The sequence below is a fragment of the Zootoca vivipara genome, chromosome 4 (assembly GCF_965207765.1).
Source record: "Zootoca vivipara chromosome 4, rZooViv2.hap1.1, whole genome shotgun sequence".
Lineage (NCBI taxonomy): Eukaryota > Metazoa > Chordata > Lepidosauria > Squamata > Lacertidae > Zootoca > Zootoca vivipara.
This window is the reverse complement of record NC_142587.1, coordinates 52,255,185-52,271,580: the sequence shown is the minus strand read 5'-3', so window position 1 is coordinate 52,271,580 and position 16,396 is coordinate 52,255,185. Positions and strand designations below refer to the sequence as shown.

Genomic DNA, 16,396 nt, shown 5'->3' with positions numbered 1-16,396 from the left:
TCAACAGGGAAACTTAAATGAAATGTGAAGTGTGGACTTTCCGCTGACATTTTGAGACCCTGTGAAATGGGGGAATTGACAATACAACCATCTACATCCGTAGAATATGTATAATAATCGAGCCCATTTTCCTTTCAAATTTTGTAGGGCTCCTTCAGGCAAAAGAGCTAGGCCTGGAGATCTTCCATGGAGCTACCATAGCAGTGGATGACAAAGTGCTGGTTAATGGCAGCAGAGTCCTGACAGTAACAGCCGTGAAGGAGGACCTTGCATCAGCGCTTGAAGTTGCCTACAAAGGACTAGCAGCCATTTATTTCCAGGGTGCAACTTATCGAAAAGATGTTGGTTATCAAGCGATGAGGTTTCTCAGACAGTCTGCGTATGTAAACATAGGCACTGGCAGATAATGCGTGCTAACCGAATGTTTATTTTTTTGCCCAGGATCAGAGGTGGATTTAAGGGAACATGACTGGTTCACCCGCACTGGGTGCCCAGTTGAGAGGATGCGGCAGAGGTGCTGCAACAATGACTTAGACTGGAAGGCAAGAGGTGGGACACACACACACACACACACACACACACACTGTTGTTGTTTAGTCGTTTAGTCGTGTCCGACTCTTCGTGACCCCATGGACCAGAGCACACCAGGCATTCCTGTCTTCCACTGCCTGCCGCAGTTTGGTCAAACTCACGTTCGTAGCTTCGAGAACACTGTCCAACCATCTCGTCCTCTGTCGTCTCCTTCTCCTAGTGCCCTCAATCTTTCCCAACATCAGGGGGTTTTCCAGGGAGTCTTCTCTTCTCATGAGGTGGCCAAAGTATTGGTGGCCAAACACACACACACACACCCAAATTTTGGAATCGCACAGAGCTCTACTAACATTTGAAAGTCCAAAGTCTGCCACTGCCAGGATTCTCTTGCAACCACAATCGTAACAGGAAAACGTTTTAACAACAGTGACGTGTGCTTCTGTTTTAGGAGTCCATCATATGAAGACAGAATTGCAGATCCTATTGTTTGCAATGTCTTGGTTCGCCCATCTATCCTAACAGGTGCAAGTGGTTCCAAATTAGGTAAAGATCAGATGAAGTGATGAATTCCGAAAGGATTTTGAAAACCAATTCAGTTTTTCAAATTTATTCAATATGAACCAAACTATTAAATGGATATACTAACCAGCTTCTGGCAAGAGCTCACTTCATTGTCCTTCCTTATCCTCAGAAGTTATTGCTCTTTGCATATCAGCAGCTTTCTCTCACACAAAGAGTAGCAGGAGAATTATGTATGGTTAGGGCTACAATGTTCAATTGACTAAACTTAAGGTTCATAAGAACCGTTCTCACTTTCCCCTCATACAGGAGAGAGAGCATCTTCTGATATGATGCCTGAGATGCATCATCTAAAAACAAAGAAAATAAGCTTCTTGCTTTAGAAATGTTGTTTTTACCCATGGGGGATAGTTAATTGATAGCGTAAGAACATAAGTAAAGCCCTGCCAGATCAGACCAAAGGTCCATCCAGTTGAGCATTTGTTCATAGTGGCCAACTAGATGTTTGTGGGACATGAGTGATAGCCCTGCCCCATGTTTCCCAGGAACTGATACTTATTCCGAGCCATGCTAATCACTAGATGTGATATAAAGCCATCATAATTTTTAGCCATTTATTAATCAAGTAACTAAAACAAATATGATAAATCAATTAAAAATATTTAATTGGGATGTGGCTGTCATGATCTTTGTATGGAAATTCAGGCTGTTATGGACTATTTCTGCTTTTTGTATGCTGCTCTGTTGCCCACACCGAATTTGTCATAGGTCAACAACATAGCAGGAAGCCTATGCTATGTTTTTGGCTGTGGAAATGTCAACCTATCTCTTTTGTTCTTGCTTCACATATTGTAATAGCTGAATGGAATGTGTAAACACCTGTCTGACTATGGTATCATATTGCACATGTGGGTGAATGTGAAACCCAATGCTCTGCTTTTGCTTCTGTTAGCAACAGTGGTAGCCTCTGCTGTTTTCTACAGATATTCTGTATAACTAGAATCTAAAGCAGAAACAGGAAGCACTCATATATTCCAACCTTTTGCAATATCTCAGCCTTGTCTCAGTGATCTATTGCAAACATGAGGATTTGCAAGGCAGTGCTGTTTCCCACAATGTTTTTGACTTCTGTGTATCTTTCAGGCAGCTGTGGGCATCGGGGGAGTGTTTTTGCCTTCTTTGATTTGAGAGCATCTGGTTATAACGATCCCCTTCTAGTATCCCAAACTAAAAGCATTGGGACAAAAATGAAGGTAAACCAAGGCATGTCCCTACTTAAGCTTGTATTATGCCCATGTCTCTTGTGATGCGTAACTTTTCCGTGTGAGACCACAAAGCTACACTGGTCCAATCAAGATGGAGCGGCCTTTTCATAAACACAGAAGTAACCTACACTTATAAATGTTTCAAATCAATATAATTATACAATTTTGAGATTTCTAGGCTAGCCCCTATAGAACTTGAGAAAGGCTCCTGCCTTTTGCTTGGCATCAGTTGCTCATATAGGAAAAGAACATCCTTTGAGTCTTTGGCTACATCAAGACCAGTGTCTGACGCTGCCTAAAGTAATATTTTTATACCGGAGTAATGCATTCACATTAAAATCCCAGACTGATTCCCTTGTTCATTACAGATTGCCCAGCTGTGCAATATTTACGACATGATTGGTCAGGACTTGGTGGCCATGTGTGTCAATGGTGTCCTGGTTCAGGGAGCTGAGCCCCTCTTCTTCCTTGACCATTTTGCCCATGGAAAATTGGATGCTGGTGTGGCTCAGTCAATAAGAGATGGGATAGATGGAGCTTGCAAACTGGCAGGATGTACTCTTCTGGGTATGACCACGTCTCCGTATTTCTCTTCTCAGTTTTGAAATTTCTTCTCTGCGTCCTAGGAGCTGTAAGTTGTAGTGGTGGTGGTAGCATAAATTTCCAATTGCAGAGCTTGAACGTTATTTAGGGTTCTTCCAGATGGGAAAAAAGAAAACCCTGGAAAAACATTGCCCAGGTCTGGGCTGGCACCATCAATATCATGTTCCCATTTTATAGAGGGGGAGCAGATAAGACTTGCTGTGACGCAAATAGCTGTGCTTTCCAGCCCTTCACTAATATATATATATATTAGAACTAGAAGCCTCATCACCAACATTGCTCAGAAATTCTAAGAAACAAAAAAAGATGTAGTTTTGAAATCAGTGATTAAACTCAGTGCAGTCTTGTAAGGTTCAACCCACCATCTTGATTCAAAATATAATTGTATGCATACATAAACAAAAAACCTTCTATTTGATCTTAGAAATCCTCGTGCAAAATTGGGATCCAGTATCTTAAGAGGTGCCCAAGTGCACTGTGAACAAACTAGAATTGGTGGAGGGGCTGTAGAAAATGTTTGTTTCATGCCAGCCTTAACACACTGGGTGGTACAAGTCTGCTGTAGGGTCTTTGAAATGGTGATGCATGTGACTTGCTGGTGCATCTGTGTCTGTGGTGTGGCATATGTGCATGCTTTGGAGCACATGCACACACCCTGATAAACATTTTTATTTTGTACTTTTATTAACCAATATGAGAATCTTTCTTTCACTTCCCTAAAAGCAGACATTAAGAATTATTCCAAAATTCGTCAGTGCTGTAGATGGATGGATAAAGATAGGCATATATTTGTAAGTGAACAATATTCTGGCATATAAGACGACTGGGCATATAAGACAACCCCCAACTTTTTCGGTTAAAATATAGAGTTTGGGATATACTTGCTGTATAATAAATATGACCCGGTGTATAAGACGACCCCCGACTAGGGTGGCCAGACTCAATAGAGGACAGGACTTCCATGCCTTTAATTGCCCTGCTCTCTTTTGAGTCTGGAAACCTTAAAGAGAAACCAGCAGACCCTTTGTCTAATTTCCAAGCAAAGGGTCTGCTGGTTTCTCTTTAAGGTTTCCAGACTCAAAAGAGAGCAGGGCAATTAAAGGCACAGAAGTCCTGTCCACTTATGAGTCTGGCAACCCTACCCCCGACTTTTGAGAAGATTTTCCTGGGTTAAAAAGTAGTCTTATAGCAGGAATATACAGTAATAATCTATGCAATCCTAAGCATACCCAGTGCTTTTCCCCCACTGCAAAAAATGAGGTGTTGGTACTCATACATTGATAAAAGTGCTGTGTTTGCCAAAGCAAAATGGCTGCCATAGGCTCATAGCTGCCAAGTTTTCCCTTTTCTCGCGAGGAAGCCTATTCAGCATAAGGGAAAATCCCTTAAAATAAGGGATAACTTGGCAGCTATGCATAGGCTGGGGGGGGGGGGGAAGAGGTGATACTCCATATTTGTGACTACTTCTGCACACAATGCACTGAGTATACCCATGCAGAATGCAAGTTCCACGAACATTTATGGTATTTACTGCTGCTGGTTTCTCTTCCTATTTCCTAGGAAGAGAGACCAGTGAAATGTCTGGCACCTTTGCACCTGGAGAGTGCAACCTGGTTGGCTTTGTTGTTGCTGCTGTGGAACAAGAAATGGGATTTCCACAGCAGGAGAAGATTGTCAGTGGTGATCTCCTCATTGGAATAGCTTCTTCTGGCCTTCACAACCAAGGATTTAGTCTTGTGAGGAAGATTCTTTTAACATCATCCCTACACTATTTCTCTTCTGTTCCTGGCGGATGTGGTCCCCAGACTTTAGGTACCGGTATTTCTGCTTCTCCCAATTTCTTACCCTGAACATTTCTTGAAAATTAACACCATACACTTATTATTGAATTTCTTTCTTTCTTTCTTTCTTTCTTTCTTTCTTTCTTTCTTTCTTTCTTTCTTTCTTTCTTTCTTTCTTTCATCTCTGCTGTATATAATTGCCTGGTTTTGAAGCTATTGCACACTTCTCAGCTTTGTTAGTTCTCCATCATGGTTTTTACTGCACCTTTTTCCCATAGTGTCTTCAGAGACATCCTTGTCGTCCTCTTGTATTGCTTCTTCTCCATAGAAAGAAACAAAGGAGACCTTATGACAGCCTTCAAATATTGTTGGGTTGGGGTTAATGGGAGTTGTAGTCCAACAATATCTGGAAGACATCAGGTTGGGGACGGCTGCAGCTTGGTGAGGAAGGAGTCTTGTCCTGCTTGCTATAAGATTGTATGAATGATTTTATCTACAGTTTAAAAACTTCTCATACATTCACAGGAGAGCAGTTGCTAACCCCATCCAAAATCTATTGCAAAACTCTGCTGCCTGTACTCCGCTCAGGAAATGTGAAAGCCTACATCCATATTGCAGAAGGGGGGTTGCGGGGAAGCTTTTCTACAATCCTTCCTGAACAATTTAGTGTGGTTTTGGGTAAGTAATTTTTGTTCTTGTTGTATTATCTATATGTAGTATACGCATGATTCTTTTTTTAGCATGACATTAATAAAGGCATCTTGGAAACTCGCCATATACACACACGCTTAAGTAAACCATCTTGGCTGTGAGTCCTGGAAGAATGGCTAGGCCCTGCCTTGCATTACTTTTTCCACTTGACCTGGGAGGGCAGGATGCTGACTGTCTCCAGCTACGAAAACTGAGGCTGCTAAGCAGACTTTGGGACTGTTGGGGGGATGTTGATGTTGTTGCCATTCGTTTTTTTTTAATCTTTATTTTAGATCTTGTGGTTTTATGTGGAATTTATTCAGTTTGGCTGTGTATTTTTTGTGTTTTATTTATTGTCTATCACTGCTTTTGTTATGTTGCAGTTATATATATATTTCCATGTTACAAGCCACCTTGAGCATGGTTTGAACTGCAGAAAGACAGCATACAAATAAAATCATATACTTATATATGTAAACATATGAAATACAGTGGAACCTCGGTTTACGACTACCTCCGTTTACGAAAACCTCCGTTTATGAACACCGTGGACCCGGAAATGTTTACATCCGGGTTCCGCGGCGTCGGCGCATGCGTGCGCAGAAGCGCTCTATCAGCACTTCGCGCACGTGCAAAAGCGTGTCTTCGGCGAGCAAATAACTTGGCGAGCGAACACCTCTGCGGAACGGATTGCGTTTGCAAACCAAGGTACCACGGTACTTCTGGCCTAGAAGTAGAAAGCAAGCAAGACAGGAAATAGTTTTCTTCTGGCCCTTTGAATAGGAGTCATCAGTAGTGTGCATATCATGACTTTTTGGCTGGAACCCAGCATTTCTTTACCTGGGGCAATGGACTCCAAACTCCAGGTAAGTCTTCTGTTCCAGATGGGAGACCACAGGGGCAACTGTAGCCTGACATGACTATTCAGTGAGCCAAGAACCATCACCATGGACAGCTCATTGTGGGGCTTTGGTTTCAAGTCAGGCCAGAGCCAAAGTTGGTTGAGATTGTTGCTTCAATGTGGTCTGCAGCCAATGGATGTTTAATCAGGAGCACCCAAAGTGATGTTCTTCAGATGTTGCTGGACTGAACAACTCCTATTATCCCTGAACATTGACCATAATGGATCACCTGATGAAATTAGAATCCATCAGGAGGGCACCGCATAGGCCCCTCATTTTAAATATTCCTGTCAAGCCACACCTTCTTAAAGGACCCTTGCCTAATAACAAGAGACTGCACTTTTCTTATGCTGGCATGTGCGGTGTTGAGGTGAAAGACCTCTTCCAGACCCTGGGCTTAGTGGGGTGGAAAGGAGAGTTCTCAGTTCCCAATGGGGTGATGCATGCGAGTCTAAAAGAGCAACTTTTTAAGGGACAATGTCTGGGAGCCTCACTGTGTCCTGCAGCCCCTCCTCTATAGAAGTCTCTGGGGGGGGGGTGGCTATTTCAACTATTGTCTGCTAGAGCACTGGAGGAACTGAATATTCTCCTTCCTAGGAGTCTCAAGCGACCTCTGCTGACAGATAGAGTTCCAAACCATGACAATAGGTCTCTCGAGAGTCTGATAGTGAAATAACTAATCCTAGAGTATTGCACAGTTGCAGTGCCTCATCCCAGCAATCGAGAGGAAATATCAGAATACCCATTTGAAATGAATTTCTTCCTCTTATGCATATGTTCAGGTCTCTGTTTGTCCTTCACATAGATAATTTCAGCATGACATAGTAGTGCTTATATTTTGCTGGATTGTATCCAATATTGCTAATGATAGTTGAGGCTGGGAGGATGAACCTGTGCCATGGCTTTAACAGGGATGGAATTAAGGACAGTGTTGTTCTTTACAAATTCAATTATTTGTAGATGCTCATAGTTGGAGTATTCCTTCAATATTTTCTTGGCTTCAAGAAGAGGGAAGCCTTTCAGAAGTGGAGATGTCTCAAATGTTTAACTGTGGGATTGGTGCTGTGCTTGTGGTACAAAAGGAGTTTGCTGGACAGATTTTGAAAGATCTCCAGAAATACGAGAATGCATGGTTGATCGGGAAAGTCATCCACCACCTTGCAGGTTATTGCATTTCTTATTCAGACATACAAACAGCTTAAAATCCAACAAAAGCATTTCAAATGTTCTAAGGCTTCAGTTCTATACCAATTTATATGAGAGTGAGACCCATTGAAAATGATGGCGTTTACTTTTGTGTAGACATAGATAGGATTGCACTTTAATTCGTAGACATACATAGGATTGCGCTGTGATTTGCACCGCAATTGTATTAAGTTTCTGCAGCTATGTAACCTAACTTGGGTAGCAGGAGTAAATTCAGCACCTCTCTTCTGTTCCTGCTGCTGCCACACAACAGCCAGAACAAATCAAAGTCTGGGTTGCTATGCTGTCTGAACTCAGGCTTATGGCTTGTTTTCACCAAGCTGTGAGTGGTAAGCAAGGTTTGCTCTTGGTCACGCTTGTAATTTACCTCGGGGAAACAAGCCATGAACCTCAGTCTGGACAACATAACAAGTTAGATTATGACTTGTTCTGTGCATGGCATCAACAAGAGTGGGAAAGGAGCTCTGAAAGAACTTGTTCACATTAAACCATAGTTTGTTTTAAACTATGGCATAATATGACATGTGAACTGGGCCATGGGCTAATGTTTAGTTTGTATTTGGGTGTCCATTTCCAAGTCCTGCGCAATGCAAAAAATATATGAAAACATCAATTAATTAAAGGTTATTTGCTTTCAACTCTTTTGTGGGATTAAGGAGAGGAGCTTTCAACTGGATATTATAGACATTCCTATCCCTTTGGCAGTTTAGCTTCCCAAATAATGTATGTGCTTTTAGCTACTATATTTTAAGCGTGTGCACTGAATTACCTTTCCTTTCTTCAGGGTGTTCTCGTGTAGTAATCAAGAATCTTATTGAAGCATTGCTGCAAAACAGATACCCATTTATGAAGAATCTTTCCAATGTAGACAGCCAGGTCCAGACCACATGCAGAAAAAGCAAAGTGAAAGTAGCTGTTCTTATCTCAGAAATGGGTGAGCTTGCAATTTCCATAACGCTCAATAACCATCTCTGCAATAGAGATTTTGTGAGAGCATGTGGACTTTGATATACTATGGCAAAGGTCAATAGAACTGATTGCTGCTAATATGCAGATAGTCCTTATACTAATTGCATTTTTGATCAGAATTAAAATCCAGTCGATCCCCTGATATCCAAATCTTGCCTCACACCACACCATTCAAATTTACTTTGCAATTATATTTAGTATCGTATCCTTGCTGGTAATCTCAATGATATGGCCATGAAACATCCTCATGTCTTAAGGACTTCTAAGCAAGGCAGATTGGGACAAACTAGGAAGATGATATGAAGGCGGAAACTCTTCTGTCTTTGACTTGTTTATGTTTTAATTTCTTTATAAAAATATTTGTATACAGTACTGCAATTCCATAAAAATAAATCAAAGTTTACCACAATTATTGAAAAATGTGCAAGCATGCTTTAGTTGCCAGGGAAATTTACAATAATTGATTATTATCTATACTGGTTTTGTAAAAATAGGCAGAAAAGCATGTTTCAGAAACTTTCCTACACATACTCACTTGGGAAGAAAACCCCATTAAACTCAATGGGATTTGTTTTGGTTTAGAAATGGATAGAATTACCTGTACATTATGGATTAACTGGGAATAAGAGTAGGGGGAGAATATTAAGAATGTTATGAAGATATTCACTAGATGCTGATCATAAAAAAAGAAAGCAAAACAAAAACAACCACCAACAACACAGAATCATTAATTGAAGATCAGAAAGTTAACATCCAGTTTTCCCATGTTATTGTTAATTTTGATATATTAGGTGATACAAAACTTTGTAGAAGAAAATGAGGAATATACAGGCCTTGGTATTCTACCTGAATATAACAGAGAGCCCTCTCTGCTCCAGCCCAAATGTATAAATTTCTGGTGGTTAATACAACCATTTATACAGCATGAAAGTGACCCATCACACAATCTTTCCTTAAAAGCACAGGAATTCTTAAGCAGTTGTACAGCTAAAATGCAGCAGCAATCTATGTAAAAGGTTGACACAGAACATGTGTTTGTTAGTTCGCAATGATATTATAAGTGCATACTGCGGAGGGGTCACTTGCTGTTTCCCTGGGCACATGTTTTCTATGTCTACTAGAGACAGACTGTGTCTTAATCTTCTCATTTGAGGTACAAGCCTGACAGCACTTCTGGGATATGCAAAAGAGCCAGCAAGCTGTGCCCAAATAGTCCTTGTCATCGCCAGCAGGTCTGGGGTGGAAGAACTGAAGAATGCAACCCTGGCTGGCATCCCCACTAGAGTAAGGAGAACTTTGCATTATAATTTCATGGCCAAAAAATCCCACATTGCCAGAAAGTATCTTCACTTGCAATATTTCTCTGCAGAGTACCGCCCCATGCCTCATATTTAGATAAATATTCTTGAGACAATTATGTCTACAAGTAAAAAAACAACAACATCTAGAACCTGGTTTGTATAAATTTAATGTAAATTTTGAGGGTCTTCAAAAGGTTGCCTGTGTTCTTCTGTTTTGATCTGTAGGGGGCTTGGAAGTTTCTTTTGCATTAATTCTTGTAGGTAATTGACCATAAACTGTATGGAAGCAGATCAGAATATGAAGGCACAGTTGACAGAGTCCTTGAAGAATTCTCTGTGGAACTTGTTTGTCTGGCAGGATTTATAAGAGTTTTGACTAGCAACTTCCTTAGGAAATGGAGTGGTAAGTGGAACAAACTATTGTTGTATTAAGTATTTTTTTAATTGCTCAGAAGGGTTGACAGCTGCTTAGATTCAGCATGTATAAGGCAAAGTAGGATCATAAGAATTTCCAGGCTGGGTTCATATACTCAGTCGAAGCAGTGATTTTCAATTGGTGATCTGCATGCAGGGCTTCCGTTTCCATTTTGCACATCCTTGTTTGTCTCTTTGATATGTCTGAACAGCGGTTTCATTAATCATAGGGAAAATTTTGAGCACTTATCCATCACTTTCACCATTGACTAAAGGAGGAAATGTCCACAAGCACAATGCACTCTCATCTGCATACAAAATTGCTGGCTGCACGGTCCATTTTGTGCTTGTAAGTATCTTCCTGAGAATAAAGAAAACACCTCTTTCTGTTTTCTGCACACCTGCAAATAATTCTCATTCTTGACACAGGCAGAGATGGGGTATCTAAGTCAGAGATGGGTTTTTTGTGATCCTCCTGATGTTATTGGGCTACACTTCTAATCATTCCTGGTCATTTTTATGCTGGTTGTGGCTAATGGGAATCCAACAACATTGGGAGGGCCACAGGATCCCTATTCCTGAGCTTGATGTTATTTAGAGTAACTACCTTCTAGTTATAAATGTTACCTTGGTTGTCCCCCCCCCCCAAAAAGGACTATGGAATATTGCTATTCCTCTAATTTGCTTTGAAAAAAGGAATCAGTTCACTAAAGCAGGCATAGGCAAATTCTGGCCCTCCAGATGTTTGGAACTACAATTCCCATCATCCCTAGCTAACAGGACCAGTGGTCAGGGATGATGGGAATTGTAGTCCCAAACATCTGGAGGGCCAGAGTTTGCCTTTGTCTGCACTAAAGTCTCAGACCTCCCTGTTCCTGGTGACATATCCCTACACCTTGTTCTCCTCAGCCCTTGATGGATGTTTTCTAGCTGTTGTAACAATATTAACTCCAAGCTCATTTACAGTGCAATAAATGCATGGCCTGTTCATCCAGAAGGCAGTCCCATTAAGTTTAATGGTGCTTATTCCCTTGAAAGTGGGATTAGAACTGCAACCTTAACCGCCTTCTCAAAAAAAACATATCCAACCACCAATTCCTTACCTGCCCCTCTGCCTAGTTATATTACCCATTTGTCTTCCTGCATGCCATTTTTAAGGACCTAACTATCAGTGACTGTAAAGATAAGATGAACAACCAGGTGGCATTTAAAAAACAACAGCCAAATACCAGGGTGTGTGTGTGTGTGTGTGCGTGCGCCATGATAGTGGTGAAATTGTTATCAAGATCACCTTAAAAAGTGGTTGCTACTTATATCAAGGTTGGATGTAGTTTGGGCCATAATGTGCTCCTCATCCCTTTTCAACCTGCCACCTATCCTTTATATTACAACTTAAATTTCTGCTAATCTTTTCCAGGCTGAATTTCAGTAACACTACTCTGTCCCAAGCCCTTTCTGCTTCTGTTGCTCTTCATGTGGAAAGCCACCTATCTTAATGGAATCTCTCTCTCTCTCTCTTTCTTTCTCTCTGGAGGATACTAGTCTCGAAGCAGTAATCTTACAAGAGCCCGTCTCTGTGAAGGCAGAAGACACGGAAGAGACCTTGTCAGAAAAGGTCAAAGAAGCAGAGAGCCGGGTATTTCCTGTTGCCCTGCAGCTGGTTGCCAGTGGAATGGTGCAACTAGGAAAGGATGGCAAAACCTACTGGAAACGAGAGAGTCGGGAGCTGGTCCATCAAAAAGAAAGGCAGGATTGTTCCTCCTCTTAAACTTTCCTATAAGCAGCTACAATGCAGCAATGAATAGTGACAGTTACAATACTTAAGGCTGAAACTGTCAAATTCCTCTTCTCCGAGTGCTTTTCCTTTGCTAAACTCAGAGCATGGGGGTCAATACTGGTTCTTCAAGTGAGGAAAGCATGCACAATGGACATAATACAGTGCATAATTAGCTTCAGGGCAGCCTAGGTGGGTGGTTATTTTACTCTCCCCCCCCCGACTCCATTAAATTCACGTGCATACCCCACCAGATAATTAGCATTAGGAGGGGAAATATCTGGCACCAACATAGCTCCCCCCCTATGCAAATACTACTATTTCAAAGAATTAGGTGGAGAGGGACTGTGGCTCAATGCAGAGCATCTGCTTTGGATGCAGGAAGTCCCAAATTCATTCCCTGGGATCTGATCTCCAAGTAGAGATGGGAGGGAGCTGCTGCCAGTCAGTGTGGACAGTACTGAGGTAGATGGACCAATGGAGATGGCGCTATATAAGGCAGCTACCTAGGATTCCTTTCCCTGTCCTCCACACAAAGTTCATTCTGTTTCTCATTCTGCATTGTCTTGGCCACATCACTGCTGACCTCAGAGGTTTCTGTGGCCTTTGCTGGTGGTATAAAAACCGTATGGGTTTTGTGGCACCAGCCACAGCAACAAAAAGCAGATAAGGGGATGTTGCAGCTGGGTTTTGCCAACTGCAGGGAACAGGAATGAGAAACTTGAGCAGGCACGTGCTGAACTGCATGAACTCAGTGTGTGTTTGTGTCACTTGTAAAGGCAAAGGATATTATTTTCCCCTCAGGTTTGCAACTGGATTTATATTCTAAAGATCTTTAAACCAGAACTTCTGAGAGCTCCCTTATATGCCATTCAAAGCACACCTGAATTACCTTTTAAATAACTTCCCACATAAAACTAGTCAGTCAGTCAATATATGACGGGTATCGAGCATAACATGGGTGGGTAATTTCCCCAAACTTTCTGCATTTAGCTATGATAGTTTTCACTTCAAATGATCCTCAGCTCTATTCTCACAGGGTGTGCCACAATCATGTTTCGGAAACTCTAAGATGGTACATGGTAAGAATAATGTTTCTTGCACTTTTGATTATGTACAAACACATTGGATGAAATTGCATTGCAAAACCATTTTTCACACATGGTGACTTGAGTGTGCACAGCTGTCTCTCTTCCTGGATGGCCTGATTTGTACAGTTTAAATGGGGCAGCAGTGCATGAGTATACAAAACCCATCCTCCTTGAAAGAACGGGTAAGCCTGGGCTGTTGTGGAACATAGTGCTCTGGGTAGGGGCTAACCAGAGATTAGTGTACCAATGTCATCTCCCTTGATAACAATATATGACATACTCTAGCTAAAAGCTAGATACAATGGGCAAGCTTGTCTTCTTACATGGCCTGATCATTAAAAGCAGAACACCTCTGGTTTATTTTTACGCTTCAGGTTGCTTCTTTTTTGGAACGTTTCCACCAGCAAGACTTGCTTAGTAACTGACAAGACACTGCAAGGCATCTTTAGCAACTGTAAGGAAAGAAATCTTTTAACTATCACCCAGAAATTAACATAGATATGTATGTAATTTCTTAAATTAATGATTTTTTTTATTAGAATGGGGTTTGATATCACTGAACATTTGGGTACAAAACAGATAAGAGGAATGTAACAGTACTGTGCTATATAGTCCAATTCCTATGGAAGCTTAGCATTTGAACACTGATTAGTTTTGTAAATAGCAAAATTATAACACAATGGAACTACAGTATTCTCTCCTTTAATGAACCACCATGATGATTATTTTTTAAAGGCACATGTAATATGTAGGTACCTACTTCTTTTCTTTCAAACACGAGTTAGGTGAATTCCATCCTCACTGTGCTTTCTAGCTATGATACAAACATACTGAAGTACATGCCTCCATGATGTCATGGGTTAAGTTTTAATAGAGAATTAAAATATGTTCCACAGTATAATATATTTAGAAAAGGGGTGAGGATTAAATCTCCCACATGTGATTAGCTGAATACAGCCCTGGTTACTGCCATGTGTTTCTTTGATTTTCTTGTGCTCACCAATCGCTATGAAATACTTCAATCTTCAGCACTATGGCCAAAAAAAACCTGATTCTGATTCACATTGCTATTCAAAAAGAAATGTTAAAAGGATAGATGTCAAAATGCCTAATTAATGCTGTGTATTCTGTGTTCCTGGGAGTAGGCATGGTCTGTTTGTGAAGGCAATGCTTGATTTAGACAAGGGCACTGCCATGTAGCTGGCCCCTTGATGCAGGCGTGGCATAGTGTGTACTAGGTGGCCATCTGTTTGAGTGAAATGGTTGCCCACAAGGGGTTTGGATATTTCAGTGCTCCTTTCACGATGCTGTGGGTGACCCTGGCGTTAATCATACATATGGTTTACCATGAGAACCTGCGTCTGCAGAGGTCCATTTTAAGAACCTGTATTATGGCAAAAGTATTTGAATATTTGGGATGCCAAATTCATCCCCTTCCCAATTTGGCTCTGTTTGGCTTTCTCATCTTGCTGCCCTATGCTACAGAATTAAAGCAAAAATTATGCATCGTAGTTGTTGCTGTTTTCTTGTCCTCTGCATTTCAGTTGTGCTTTCCCGAATTCCAGCGTAACTTCCCATCTCCTCCTAGCTGCACTTCTCCGCTCGCCACTAACTGCATAGCAGCAGGGAAGGCTCTGTGCTCTGCCTCCTTCACCCTTTCGCATAAAGTCTCCTCTGTGTCTCCAATCTTCACGGGGACCGGCTCTTGAAAAATGATTGCTCCGGCATCAACTTCTTCCTAGAAAGGAAGGTCAGAAACGTTGACAAGATGGAGAGGTAGTCGAAACTATGAGCTCTAGAACATGGCATTGGTTTGCTTTCATGACCTCTCATTGGTCTCTTTCCCCTTTAAGAAATTATCTTCAACACTACAAGCTGGCTAATTCTGTACCACAAATATTTAGTCTGACTCCTGTCTGGTCTAGTTAGCTGTAGAAGAGAATTCAAGAGAAAACTGTAAAACCCACACCACTATGAAAACCAGATAAAATATTATTGCAGTTCACAATAATGAATTATTTCTAAATTGTGAAGTAAATGAAGCAGTCCAATGACTGTGCTCACCAGCTGCATAGATTCCTTAAGTTAACCCTGACCTGGCAGTAGTCAGGCTGGATTCAAAAAGATTCCTCAATTACTGAGCTGTCGTAGACTTCAGGCTATGCTGAAGTGGGCAAGAGGTGCAGCAACTGTCTAATTAGTACATTTTGTGCTCAGATCACTGGCCAACCTTTTCACAGTCTATGTAAATTAATCCCTCTGCATTAATTGTGGTCTGAGAAGCGATCTGGCAATCAAACTGAGATTATAATTAACAGAGTAGCAAAAAAGGAGAACATACAGCAACAAAGTGCACAGTACAGCCAGTGACTCTGACTCCAGCCTCCAGTACCAGTCTATGGGCATTTGCTCCTTTAAATGAAGGCAGCAAAGATGGGTGGATATTCAATATTTTCCCTAGAAGTAAAAAACAAAATTCATTTTTTTAGTTCTCCTAGCATTACAATGCTTAAACAAGAAATTATTGATGTGCTCATTGCAACAAAATATGTAAAATGAAGCAGTTTTTTTCCTGCAACTTCCATCTTCTTTAATGTACTGGGGACAGATAGATATAGACTAGAAACTATAATTTCTGAATCAACATTATCAGACAAACTGCAGCCACCAACCCAGAATCTGAAACCAGCTATGGAACAGCTATGATACAGCTGGTTCACTAATAACATGGAGAATATCAATGTCCCTTTTTCACATCAATAATGATTATTTTTTAAATGTAGAGCTATCCCTCTAAATCTGTGGGAAACACTGTGCTGTTTTTAAACTAGGAAATTAGCAAAATCTCTTAATTGAAAATTAAACTGTTGTCTAACTGGTTCACAAACTATGTTGTTGTTGTTTAGTCGTTTAGTCGTGTCCGACTCTTCGTGACCCCATGGACCAGAGCACGCCAGGCACTCCTGTCTTCCACTGCCTCCCGCAGTTTGGTCAAACTCATGTTGGTAGCTTCGAGGACACTGTCCAACCATCTTGTCCTCTGTCACAAACTATACACAACATTTAATGGCAAGGGCCTTTCTAGTTCCAAGTGCAGTATATCCAGATGCATTTACCATCCCACTTTCTGACAAAAGGACCAGATAAGATCCGCATAAATCCCGCAAGGCAGACCAGCTCAACTGAGAACTCTTCAAGGACTTTATCAACTGCGCTGTCAAACTCTGTGCGACTGCTGTACAGCTTGTGGTCAATTACCTAAGACAGGGTAAAAGATTGTGAGATTATGGGATACATTTATTTCCCCCCCCCCCAAATCATTAATGCTGAAGATTTCAGAATATTTCAGA

General features: G+C 41.2%; 2 protein-coding genes across 4 annotated transcripts in view; one reads left to right on the top strand and one right to left on the bottom strand.

Annotated features, from left to right (window-relative positions):
* Positions 1-14,744, top strand: part of LOC118085722 (trifunctional purine biosynthetic protein adenosine-3-like) — a 33,651-nt gene extending 18,907 nt beyond the window's left edge. Inside the window, exons 10-21 of the mRNA XM_088667913.1 lie at positions 148-379; positions 980-1,074; positions 2,194-2,303; positions 2,684-2,882; positions 4,479-4,730; positions 5,225-5,377; positions 7,252-7,455; positions 8,282-8,431; positions 9,620-9,750; positions 10,029-10,170; positions 10,412-10,530; positions 11,716-14,744. Of these exons, the coding sequence (XP_088524039.1) occupies positions 148-379; positions 980-1,074; positions 2,194-2,303; positions 2,684-2,882; positions 4,479-4,730; positions 5,225-5,377; positions 7,252-7,455; positions 8,282-8,431; positions 9,620-9,750; positions 10,029-10,170; positions 10,412-10,530; positions 11,716-11,949 (2,021 nt within the window). The 3' untranslated portion in view covers positions 11,950-14,744. The remainder of the gene's footprint in view (positions 1-147; positions 380-979; positions 1,075-2,193; positions 2,304-2,683; positions 2,883-4,478; positions 4,731-5,224; positions 5,378-7,251; positions 7,456-8,281; positions 8,432-9,619; positions 9,751-10,028; positions 10,171-10,411; positions 10,531-11,715) is intronic.
* Positions 13,554-16,396, bottom strand: part of GART (phosphoribosylglycinamide formyltransferase, phosphoribosylglycinamide synthetase, phosphoribosylaminoimidazole synthetase) — a 29,277-nt gene continuing 26,434 nt past the window's right edge. For 2 of the 3 annotated variants that reach the window (XM_035115104.3, XM_035115103.3), the window contains exons 20-22: positions 16,163-16,304; positions 15,388-15,503; positions 13,554-14,784 (exon numbers count right to left, since the gene is read on the bottom strand). In XM_035115104.3, coding sequence (XP_034970995.3) covers positions 14,587-14,784; positions 15,388-15,503; positions 16,163-16,304 — 456 coding nt within the window. In that variant the 3' untranslated portion in view covers positions 13,554-14,586. Of the gene's footprint in view, positions 14,785-15,387; positions 15,504-15,550; positions 15,938-16,100; positions 16,305-16,396 lie in introns of those variants that run through there. The other variant, XM_088667912.1, reaches the window with a different exon arrangement.